Below are 11,329 nucleotides of genomic sequence, written 5' to 3'. Positions count from 1 at the left end.
TGCGGGGCTCAACTCCTGGCCAGGAGGAGCGCTAACTCAGAATCGCAGTGTTGCTTTGTGACTGGATGGGAGGGAGCCCCTCAAATTGACTTCTGGTCCAGTGAGACACCACAAGAAGGCCATGCAAATTTCCCACCCCCACCCTTACTTGCGTGCCCACGCATGTACCTTTTCAGCCATGTGAGGGCTTTAAGGACCCCACCCCACCCCCACTCCATCGCTCTGGGCTTCCTGTGGGATGCCGCCCAATTAGTAATGAGGCCCACAGTGTGGCTGTACACTGGGGCAGCTCCCTGCCCTGAGCCCTGCTCAGCCCCCACCGTTGTAGGACGTGTCCTTGGTGTAGGAACTGCGGCGCCCCCACTCCTCTAAAGGTGCTGTTGCCCCTTTTGCTGGTTTCCAGGGGCAGGACTCAAGCGCCTCCCACTGCCACCACTGGGCGCCCTACTGCTGTGGGGTATGTGCAGCCTGCATTGCCCCAGCGCCACCCCGCTCCCGATCCTGAGCCCAGTCCTGTGAGCAAGGTGGCAGGGTGGGCTGGGGCCAGTCCACACAGGGGTGAGCTTGCCAAGCCTCTTAAAAGCTTAACATTCAGGGCTGCCTCACCCTGTCCCTCGGACTCCAGAATCCAGGGGAGTTTGGAGGGGAGGGGTTGGCGAAGGCAATTTGGAGTCCGCTGTGGGTGGTGTTTTGGTGGCCTGACCACAGCTCACACGGTGGTGAGTAGTGAGGGCTGGCTGAGGGTTCAGGACTCTCCTTGTTGGTAGTGGACTAGGTTGCCCCTGGCCCCAGAGCCACCTGAGAGGAGGGAGCAAAGACTGCTGTCTGTGATAGGCTCCCAGCCCCAGCTGGCTGGGTAACCCTTAGCAGAGCAGGTCCTCACTTGCCTCCTGACCTCACAGCCCAACAAAGGCATGCCGGCAGGTAAATCAGCTCTTGGGAGCCGTGCCAACCCTGGGGACTTTGTCCCAGAGTGGGGCTGTGCTCCCGAGGGTCTGCAGGGCTTTCTGGGTAGGTTGCCAGGTGTGTCTCCCTGGGCACCTCCAGTTGGGCTCAAGCTGCCACCCCTTCGTTGATGCCACCCACAGCTAGTCTTTGGCTATGTGATCAGTTTACCCGAGTGAGGAAAAGCGCATGGTCCAGAGTGAAGAGGGAGTGTGCCCAGCACCTGGTTCCTCTGGGCCTTCCTCTGCTGGCCCAAAGGAGCAGGGTGGGAGGCCGGCAGGTGGCCAGGCTCTGGGCTCAACATTTTCTTCAGAGGACAGGTCGTCTCCCAAGGAGACCCTTAGCACTCACTCTTGACTTCACTTCTGTGCAGTGACCCATATTTCAGACTGTCCTGGGCTAGCAGTGTGTCCCTTAGCTCAGAACTAGGTGGCTTATGCAGATTAGATTTATCCAGACTAACTATCATTCAAATTTACCTGTCCAGCCTGTGAGTGGGCCCTGGACAGCAGTGCCCTAGGGCCTGGATGCTGTTCAAAAGGGGTGAGAAATCACTGTGGTGCACACTTGGCAGAGCCTGGTACTCAGCCCTGAAGTCGTAGATTCAGCCCTGCCACTCTGCCACAGCCCTTAGCCACCTCGGGTCCCTGAAGGGTCCCGCAGGCCCAGGTGGTCCCAGGGGACCACCCTCTCATTGTGATCACCCAGTGTGGGTGTGGGTGCGTGAGCCTGTAAATGTGGATGCATGGCTGTGAGATGTAAATGTGGATGTGTGGTTATATGGTGTGGGTGTGGTGAGTGTGAATGTGAAGGTGTATATGTTAAGGTATATGAGTGAGTGTGGGTGTGTGAAGGTGTGAGGGTGAGTGTGGGTGTGAGTGAAGGTGTGAAGGTATGAGTGGGTGGGGGTGAGGGTGTGAAGGTGTGAGTGGGTATGAGCGAGTGAGTGTGTGAGGGTGAGAGGGTATGAGAGTGTGAGGGTGAGAGGGCGTGAGTGAGTATGGGTGTGTGAAGGTGTGAGTGAGTGTGAAGGTATGAGTGTGTGGGTGTGAAGGTGTGAGTGGGTGTGAGTTACTGAGGTGTAAGTGGGTATGAGAGTGTGGGTATGAGTGAGGGTGTGAGTTACTGAGGTATAAGTGGGTGTGAGTAGAGTGTGATCACCTCTTACATCTTCAGTATTTCTTTAGGGTGCTCACTGTTTTTTGGGGGAGCCCAGAGGTTGCCCAGGAAGGCAGCACCTTGCAGAGGGCCCACCAGGGTGATTCCCAGGCCGGGCCAAGGCTCCTGAGGTCTGGTAGTTTGTCCTAAGCTTGGCCACTATGGCCTCTTCACTTGGAGACAGAGCTACTTGGTGTGGGAGGAGTGGCTTGTGGCCTTACGGCAGGGGAGGCAGTGCTGGCAGCTGTCCCTGAGGGCACCTGGGAACACTCAGGTGGCACCTCATCGTGGCCTGTGCTGTGCTGATGGGCTTTTGACTTTAAACTTTGTTTTCAGAGCACGCATCTTCAGCAGAGGGATGCTTGGCGGGGGGGTGGGGGGGTGGGCGTTGGTGTGTATTTGGGTGTTGGGGTATCAGATAGGTCACAGTTTGAATGTCAGAGCAGTGTCAGGGGCCCCATCCCCCCGGAGAGAGGGACAGGAGGCTCCCTGGTCCTCTGCAGGGGCGCAGCAGGGGCGGCACAGCATGGGCGGTGCAGTGAGTGCGGGGGAGGACAACGACGAGCTAATTGACAACCTGAAGGAAGCGCAGTACATCCGCACGGAGCGCGTGGAGCAGGCCTTCCGTGCCATCGACCGCGCAGACTACTACCTGGAGGAGTTCAAGGACAACGCCTACAAGGACCTGGCCTGGAAGCATGGCCACATCCACCTATCAGCCCCGTGCATCTACTCGGAGGTGATGGAGGCGCTGGACCTGCAGCCCGGCCTCTCCTTCCTCAACCTGGGCAGTGGCACTGGCTACCTCAGCTCCATGGTCGGCCTCATTCTTGGTATGCAGCCGCCAGAGCTGGGGAGGGGGTGACTCTGAGTGGACCGATGTGGCCCGCGGTGGGGGTGGGGGCAGGGTGTCTGGGTAGGCTGGAGTGGCCCCAGGCAGGTGTTGGTGGGGAGGGGGGTCTGGGGCCCACATGGTGGCTCCGCCCAGAGGAGGAGAGTGGTGTTTTGGGGAGGGGGGCGGGCGGGCAAAGCTGTCATCACAGGCGAGGCCGCTGCCGGAGTGGCCAGGGGCTGCACTGCTGCCCTGTGCCCATCAAGGATGAGAGGCCATTCTAAGCAGAGTTTGGGTTTGTGTCTTTCTGGCCTAACACTGGAAGAGAACCAGGGTGATGTGAACCCACCACCCACCGAGGTGCTGTGCTCTGGATGGGAGAGCCCCGTGGAGTACAGGGTTGAAGTGAAGGGGCCGGGCCGGGCGTGGGGGGGCCTGTACTTCATCTTTGTTTCGAGAGCACACAATATAACACACAGTTCGACAGGGTTTGCACGGACCATGGAGGGACAGTGTGCAACTGCTCTCTCCTTCCATCCTGAGTCGGTCACCCTGATTCACATGCACTCACTGTCCCCAAGGCTCCTGCCTGAGCCTGTCGGTTACTAATGTCACTTTGATCCCATGGGGACAGTTCTTCAACGAGCACCATGCTCAAGGCAGGCACTTGATTTTAGTAGACAGGATAAGCTGTGGTTTGATTGTAACCAGACTTCCAGGGATACTTTTGGTGTCAGGTTTAAAGCTTGTTTCAGGGGTTCACCCAGCCTCCATGGCCCCAGAAGTTTGCTGTCCATGAGGATTTGAAATTCTTCCTGCAGCTTCCCCCACTTGATCAGGAGTCTTCTCTGGAATGTTGGGTCCAAAATGCTCTGTCCTGGTAGCGTGGCACCGTCTAGTTTCTCCTGGTCTCATGGCAGAGGAGGCACCCAGCCACACACTCCATCGTTACCTCCTGCGCCTTTTTCTCTGCTGCTCCAGTGGAGGGGACTTCAGCTGTTGGGCCTTGGTTGGCTGCCTGCCACTTTTAAGACTCCAGGCACCAGGTAGGGAACCAGGAGGGTGGTCAGAAGGACTAACTAAGCTGTTAACAGGGCCATTCACCAAGATGTCCTGGGAAGCCATGACCCTTGACCTCCAAAGCAGGAGCCGAGTTCACTAGAACAGTCCGCAGTTGTTCCCTTTTGTCATGGCTGTAAACAAACACCAACCAGCTGGGCCAGTGCGTGTTTGACAGGGGCCCAGCGCACTGCAGCGCGCACCGTGACCGGCTGTCCTTTACCCTTAATCACAGGCCACACATGTGGCCGACTTCTTCCCCTCGGCACACTGCCACCTAGTGTCCTGCATGTGGTCGGTAGCATGCAACCTCAGTTCACCTCACTTTCCGGCGAGGGAGCCTTCCGTTGTACGTACAAACAAAGAAAAGGCTCTTCTTTCCCCATCCGATGGGCCTTTGGGTTCACCCCTCTGCTGAAGGCTGGCTCCTCTTTCAGCTGTGTGACCAATGCTGCAGTGAACACCGGCACCTGTCTCTGTTGGAGTCCCTGCTCCCACCTCTTTCCGGCTCACACGCGGGGCAGGAATTGCTGAGTCCGAGGACCCAATTGTTTTGCTTTGTTGAGACACTGCCAGAGTTTGCACAGTGGATGTACCATTTTGCATTTCCAGCAGCATGAGCAAGGGTTCCAATTTCTCCACAGTCTTGACAACACTAGTTATTTCCTGTTTAGATTTTATCATTCTTTAAATCTTAGCCATCTTCCCAAACTGGACTTACAGCCATCAAATCAATTCTAATTCATGGTGACCCTCCAGGACAGAGTAGAGCTGCCCCTGTGAGTTTCTGAGACCGTTACCCTTTACAGGAGTAGAAGGCCTCATCTTTCTCCTGTGGAGCAGCTGGTGGTTTTGAACTGCTGACCACAACGTGTAACCACCATGCCACCAGGGCTTCCTTAGCCATCCTAGTGGGAGTGAGATGGTAACTCATTGTGCTTTGGCTCTGCCTCTCTCTTGGCTAATGACGCTGGGCGCTTGTGCATGTGTTTGGTGGCCATTTGAATGTCCTCACTGGTGAAATATCAATTCAATCCCTGGCCCATATTATGACTGGGTTATTTGACTTTTTGTTGTTAAATGACCAAAGTGTTATAAGTGCTTTCGTTACTAAATTCTTGTCAAAATCATAATTCTACAATTCTTTGGTAGTCTCTGAGGAACACGAGTCTGCAGTTGTTGGGAGCCTGCTCCCTGGCTGCTCTAAGAACGGTCCCATGTCCATTTGCACACTGAGGTCCATTTAGAATGAGTTTTTGTGTATGGTGTGAGGCATGGATCCAGGTTCCATTTTCTGCATATAGAAATCCAATGTTAGCCCTGTTGGCTGAAAAGGTTCATCTTTCCCCGTCCAGTGGGTTCAGCATCCTAGTCAGAAGTCAGCTGACCAGAGGTGTCCCAGGTCTGCCCGGCTGTGGTGGGCGTCGTGTTCCACAGCACCAGACTGCTGTGATGACGGCAGCTCTGCGGCGTGTCTCAAAATCAGGGAGGGGAGTCCTCCTGCTCAGTTCTTGGCTTTCAGAGTTTCATGTGCCCTCGTAGGCTCCACATCAGGGGTTCTCAACCTTCCTGATGCGCGACCCTTTCAGACAGTTCCTCATGTGGTGGTGACCTCCAACCATAATATTATTCTCGTTGCTACTTCATAACTGTCATTTTGCTACTGTGTTGAATCGGGCCACCCCTGTGAAAGGGTCGTTGGACCCCATGTTGAGAACTGCTGCTCCATATGAAGCACTTCTGTAAAGAAGTAGTTGGTTTTCCCACTTCTGTAAAGAAGCTGTTGGAATTTTTCTCAGGCTCATATTGAATGTACAGAACGTAGTAATGACAAGTATTAAATATTAAATCTTCCAACCCATGAACATGGACTATTTTCCCATTTATTTAACCCCCTCGTCTCTCTCAGTGGTGCTCACCACAGACAGAGTGTTCACAGCTCCCGTCGTGTTCCCAGGCATTCCGTTCTGGCAGAAGCTCCTGTTTGTGGCGTTGTCCCTCAAGGCTCCTGTTCCGGTTTCCTGCTGCTGCTGCTGCTGGTGTGCAGAAGCCCAGCGGGTTGTCGCTGACCCTGCACCTTTGCTGCCTTCCTCTGTCAGCATATGCTTTCTCGTGGACTCTTTGGGGTTTTCTCTCTCTGTAAGATCATATTGCGAGTGGAGATCATCTTACTGCTTTTATTTCCATCCTAGATACGTTCTAGATACTTATTGTTCTAAGACTTATAATACAATAGAAGTGGCAAGAGTGACTTATTGGTGTCAGTTCTTTTCCAAGTTTGGTGGGGTCCCCAGTGAACCCCCAGGCCCATGGCTTATATATGTCGGGAGGTCTTCGATCACTGATGAAGTCACTTCACTTGTTCGGTCTGCTGGGACTGTTTCCTCTGACATGAGTGGAGCAGCGTGCATGCCTCTAGGACAACGGTTCTCAACCTGGAGGCCACAACCCTTTTTGGGTCGAAGGACCCTTTCACAGGGGTCGCCCGATTCATCACAGCAGCAAAATGACAGTGATGCAGTGGCAACAAGAATAATGTTATGGTTGGGGGCCACTGCTCTAGGGCTTGGCTCCGTTCCTCTGCGCTCTCCCACTTGCCACACAGCCGTTTACGGGTCCGTGTCATTCGGATTCTGGTACAGACACTAGCCGCAGTTGTGAAGGGCAGGTAGGTCGAGAATGGCCCCTGTGTTCTTGGCTGCAGCACCTCAACCGTGGAACAAACCCGGAACGCATGCTCAGCACTGGCGGTGTCCCTGCAGTTGCCATGGTCACTTCAGAACACTCAGGAGCAGTGGGTGCTTGGTGTGTGGGATCACGCTCTGGTTGGCTCTGACTCCGGGCCCCAGAGCGCCGCCTGTGGAATCCCAAGTGTGTCATCATCATTGTTTTCAGCACTCTCTGTTCTGCCCTCCCTGCCCTGCCCCCCCTCACCCCCCACCCCCGGCCTGCTTATGTTTTCCCTGGTTTGTGGGGGTCAGGTTATCAAAAAACTGGAGTGGAGATGCTACTGTGAGTGGGGTTGGCAGGGCCGGCAGGGCCTAGGTGGTGTCAAGCAGGAGCTGGCATGTGAGATGGTGTCCTCGCCAGCTCCGACGGGAGGAGAAGACATGTCTGCAGCTCAGAGCTCTGTGTCACTTTCAGGCCCTTTTGGCGTCAACCATGGCGTGGAACTGCACTCGGAGGTGACCGAGTATGCGAGGCGGAAGCTGGACCTCTTCATCAAGACCAGCGACAGCTTTGACAAGTAAGAGACCAGCTCGCGCCCGAGGGGCCGTCAGGCAGGATAGGGGACCCGTGCGTGTGTCCGTGGGGCCACAGGCTGCTTTGCTTTCAGTAACCGGCAGTTTTTGCCGGTCTGATCTTTGAAGCAAACCATGTTTCCCTCAGTTTGCTTGTTCCCAGCGTAAACCCTCTGCCATGGAGCGGACAGGGTTCCCGAGACTATCCATCTTTACAAGTGCCGACAGCCTCATCTCTGTCTGGCAGAGCGGGTGGTGGATGTGAACTGCCAACCTGGTGGTTAGCGGCCAGATGCCTAACCCCCAGCAGGCCCTGGCTCCTTGCACCCAGGAGAGACAAATGCATGTTACCCGATTGTTTCTACAGTCAGCTTGCTTGTTTGACTTTAAACATCACAGACAACGTGGCACGTGGCACTCACTGGGTGGCTGGAGTCTCTGGAGAAACCGGTCTGTCCCTGAACAGCAGTTCTTGGCGAAGGCAGCAAAAAGATCATCGCACACATCACTTGATATGGGGGTTATGCTTATATATTTGCTTTCCTAATGAAAACCTATCTAGAGTTCTGTTTACCTAGGGGATCCCTGGGGCACAGTGGATTAGGAGTTGGTCAGCATTTCGGACTTAACAGCTGCTCCATGGGAGAAAGAGGAGGCCATCTGCTCCCATAAGGAGTTACAGCCCCATAAACCCACGGGGCAGCTATGCTCTGTCCTGAAGGGTCGCTGAGAGTCAGCATCGACTCCATGTTGGGTGGGTGTGGGTTTGATCTGATTTACATAATTCTTTGGGGGCCTCTGGCTGTCTGTTTCTGGCCTTGTAAATCAGTTGTATTGCACAGCTGTGCTGTGGGGTTCTCCATTAGCCCATAGCCCATAGAGGGATCAGCAGACGGTCTCGGTAGGTCCCCCATGGCTATTTAATCAATTTTGTGGCACAGCGGCTGGACAGTGCTTCTTTACAGAAGCAGACTTCCACATCTCCCTCCCATGGGGGCTGGTGAGCTCATCCTCTGGGATTGCAGCCCATGGCACCACTAGGGCTCTTCACAGAACTGCCACAAAGGTGACAGGCTCATTTACAGAGACATTTTTTACCTCAGGTTTGAATTCTGCGAACCTTCCTTTGTGACTGGCAACTGCCTGGAGCTCTCCCCAGACTGCACGCAGTATGACCGCGTGTACTGCGGCGCCGGGGTGCAGAAGGAGCATGAGGACTACATGAAGAACCTGCTCAGAGTCGGTGGCATTCTGGTCATGCCTCTGGAAGAGAAGGTCAGGGTGTGTGCGTGCGTGCGTGCATGTGTGTGCGCGCGCGCCCGGGCTTGCGTGCATGGGTGACCCCTCAGAGCCCTCACAGCAGCTCCTCCGAGGGTTTCCCAGATGAGAAGCAGAGGCAGGTGGACAGGCCCTCGAGGTGGCCCCTGTGCTCAGCCCTCAGCTGACGTCAGTGTTTGATGCCAGGGCCAGTTGTTGCTTTTGACCTTGGGTTGTAGCGCACATTCTTGCTACGATCGTCACTTGGGAAACATGGGCTGTGAGAAATCATGAGATTACACGGACGTGTGACAGACAGCAAGTACTAGGACACATGGACGTGATAAAGATGAAGAGATGGCACCTGGTGCCATCGTGGCCATGTTAGCATTGAATGTGCTTTGTCCCTGAACTTTACAGGTTCAATCATTTGTTGAAGTTGTTGGATACAAGAGTGATGGCCTGAAATGTAGACTCCTATCTAAGTTCACAATCAAAGGCTAACAAACTGAAACATGAGATGCCCTTTTTGGACCAACCAGACTGCAGACAGAGCTGCTGCTGCTGCCATCACTGCTGAGAGGCTGTGATTCTCTAAACCCTTCTTCCAGAAAGTTCCTCTTCAGGGTGGCTTGTGACCCCAGTGTCCACTGAAAGTGGCTGATACGAAGCCATGAGCTGCCAGCCCCAGCAGGGCACCAGGCGCTAAGCAGGGCACCTGCTAGACATTGTATTGTGTGTCAGTGACTGGCCAGGCTCAGGTGCAGCAGCACCAAAAGCCAGTGTCATAACCTAAATGCACAAATAACAGTCATCCAAATGACTTCAGGTACTCAGTCACCAGGTGAATGTTCCTGCTTGTCTGACAAGAAACTCTTAGCTTGGTTAGTGTAAATGACGCTCTATTTAAGTCCACCGATTACATTTGCTTAATATCTGTCTCTTAGTGTTTCAAGTGAGATGCTCCTTCTTTCTCATTATTTCTGTGTAATTCACTGGTCGAAGGAACGAGGTCCTTTGTCTCAGCCTCCCTGCACACCAGCATTGGACCCACAAACTCAGCTGATCCAAGTCAGAGGGACTGATTGTGTTGAGAACACGGTTTCGTGGGTAGCTGTCTGCCCACATCATGCCCCAGAATCATGCCTTGTAGTTCCATTACTTTGTTGTTCCATCTCTTGGCTGGTCTGGAGACAGGAGGGAGGCCAGATTGGACCCTTCACTTGCCCTTCCTGGCTCTGTCCAAGGCCGTGTGTGCTTGTCTGCCTTGTGTTCAGCAATATCGGTCCTTAGACAGAGAGTATCTAGACATCTGTGTGACTGCGGGCTGTGCTGGGTGCTACTTGAATTGTGTGCATGCGGCTCACAGGCGGAGGCAGGCAGGTGGTGGTGTTGCTTGTGCTTGCCCGGGAAGTGATGTGGCGGGGGTGGGTTGCTATCTCAGACTGCACAGTTGCCGTTTCTGCCAGCACATGGGCACGAGGTTCTCCCAGGGTGCAGAGTCCTGGCGTTTAGGGGACTTACTAGTTAAGCTATTTTCACACCAGACTGGTCCTACACTCTTGGTGTGACAGAGTTGACCAGAAATAGCACAGGCACCTGCTGGGCACTTGGTAACTTCCCAGGTCCAAAAACCATGTGGTCAGCAGGGTGTTGGTCTAGTCAGGCATCCTGGTGCTCCCAGTACTCGCTGGGCTGCAGCTGTTTCCATGGGTGTCACAGGAGGTCCTTGGTGCCCCTGAGGTCAAGTGCCCCCAGGGGTGGGTGGTCTCATCCTCAGCCATGGTGCTGAGGTCACACTCAAGGGCCTTCCTAAGAGTTCTGTAACCGCATCTTCTATGGCACATGGCCAAGAATGTCTAGTTGTTGCAAGATTGTTTTTTATAGCTCCTCAAAACGGAAAGATGGAAGATTTCAACAGAGTTGAGCATTCAGGTGGCTGTCACTGATTTGACTTTTGGATTGGTGCATGCCCTCCCCCTTCTCCCAGGTGCCCCGCCGGGCCCCCTCTCCTTCCTTGACCTGGTGTGTCTGCACTGGCTGGAGGCGTAAGTGTCCTCGGTGAGCAGGCCCGAGGAGGTGCCGCTACCCTGTGCCCCTGCTCTGTAGTATGTGTGTATGGTGGGGACAGGACACTTCAGTCTCAGTACCCAGAGCTTCTTTGTCTCTGGGACAGCTGACCAAGATAACACGGACTGGTCCTTCTGCGTGGGAGACCAAGAAGATCCTGGCAGTTTCTTTTGCTCCTCTTATCCAGCCCTGCCACTCCGAGTCTGGGCAGTCACGCCTTGTCCAGTTACGTAAGTACAAAGGTTGAGACTGCTTCGGGAGCAACATCATCTCAGGAGACCTGGAAAGGGTACACAATTGACAAGCAGCCTCTAGGATCAGTGCCTGCCCCACCCGACCCCCACTTCTACCCCGGGTTCCTACTGGGCCCCAGCCTGAGTTGGGCTTGCAGAGGACCCCCAAATATCCCCCAACACACAGACACAACGGGGTGGGGTTTTTTTGTGACGATTCCTTGGCCCCGCCCCTCTGCAGCCACTTCTCCCAGGTCACAGCCAGCAAGCCCCATACGTTTGTTCTCCAGTTTCAACAAAGATTCACAGGCATTGAGAGTGCCAGTCCGTTTTAATCATTTCACATGAAACGACTGTGCATGCCCTGGTGCTCCTTCGGGAAATCAGGAAAATGTCAAACAAAAGAAAAGGCAAGGAGAGAGAGGTGATGCATTTACACCCCCGCCCCTAGGGACAGGAGTCTCGGGCCTTCACGCCCGCTCACTTCCATTTCTCCTGGGCTGCCCGCCTGGCCCGGCAGACCGCGGCTGGAA

At 54.5% G+C, this 11,329-nt stretch overlaps 1 protein-coding gene across 3 annotated transcripts; it reads left to right on the top strand.

Moving 5' to 3' along the window:
- The first annotated feature begins 35 nt into the window (after window positions 1-35).
- On the top strand, window positions 36-11,307 carry PCMTD2 (protein-L-isoaspartate (D-aspartate) O-methyltransferase domain containing 2). Of its 3 annotated transcripts, XM_045296919.1 has the most exons (5): window positions 36-457; window positions 2,607-2,936; window positions 7,139-7,241; window positions 8,340-8,517; window positions 10,670-11,307. In XM_045296919.1, the coding sequence occupies exons 2-5, from the start codon at window positions 2,630-2,632 to the stop codon at window positions 10,808-10,810; spliced, it is 729 nt and encodes a 242-aa protein (XP_045152854.1). In that variant the 5' UTR covers window positions 36-457; window positions 2,607-2,629; the 3' UTR covers window positions 10,811-11,307. The 3 variants fall into 3 exon arrangements, with proteins under 3 accessions (XP_045152854.1, XP_045152853.1, XP_004716108.2); XM_045296918.1 differs by lacking the exon at window positions 36-457 and having other exon boundaries at window positions 2,494-2,936; XM_004716051.2 differs by lacking the exon at window positions 36-457 and having other exon boundaries at window positions 2,497-2,936; window positions 8,340-8,511.
- The last annotated feature ends 22 nt before the right edge of the window (window positions 11,308-11,329 follow it).

Source organism: Echinops telfairi, unplaced genomic scaffold (genome assembly GCF_000313985.2).
Source record: "Echinops telfairi isolate 266 unplaced genomic scaffold, ASM31398v2 ScPeMD7_7414;HRSCAF=8452, whole genome shotgun sequence".
Classification (NCBI taxonomy): Eukaryota; Metazoa; Chordata; class Mammalia; order Afrosoricida; family Tenrecidae; genus Echinops; species Echinops telfairi.
The sequence above is the reverse complement of the archived record's forward strand: the minus strand, read 5'-3'. Positions and strand labels throughout refer to the sequence as shown.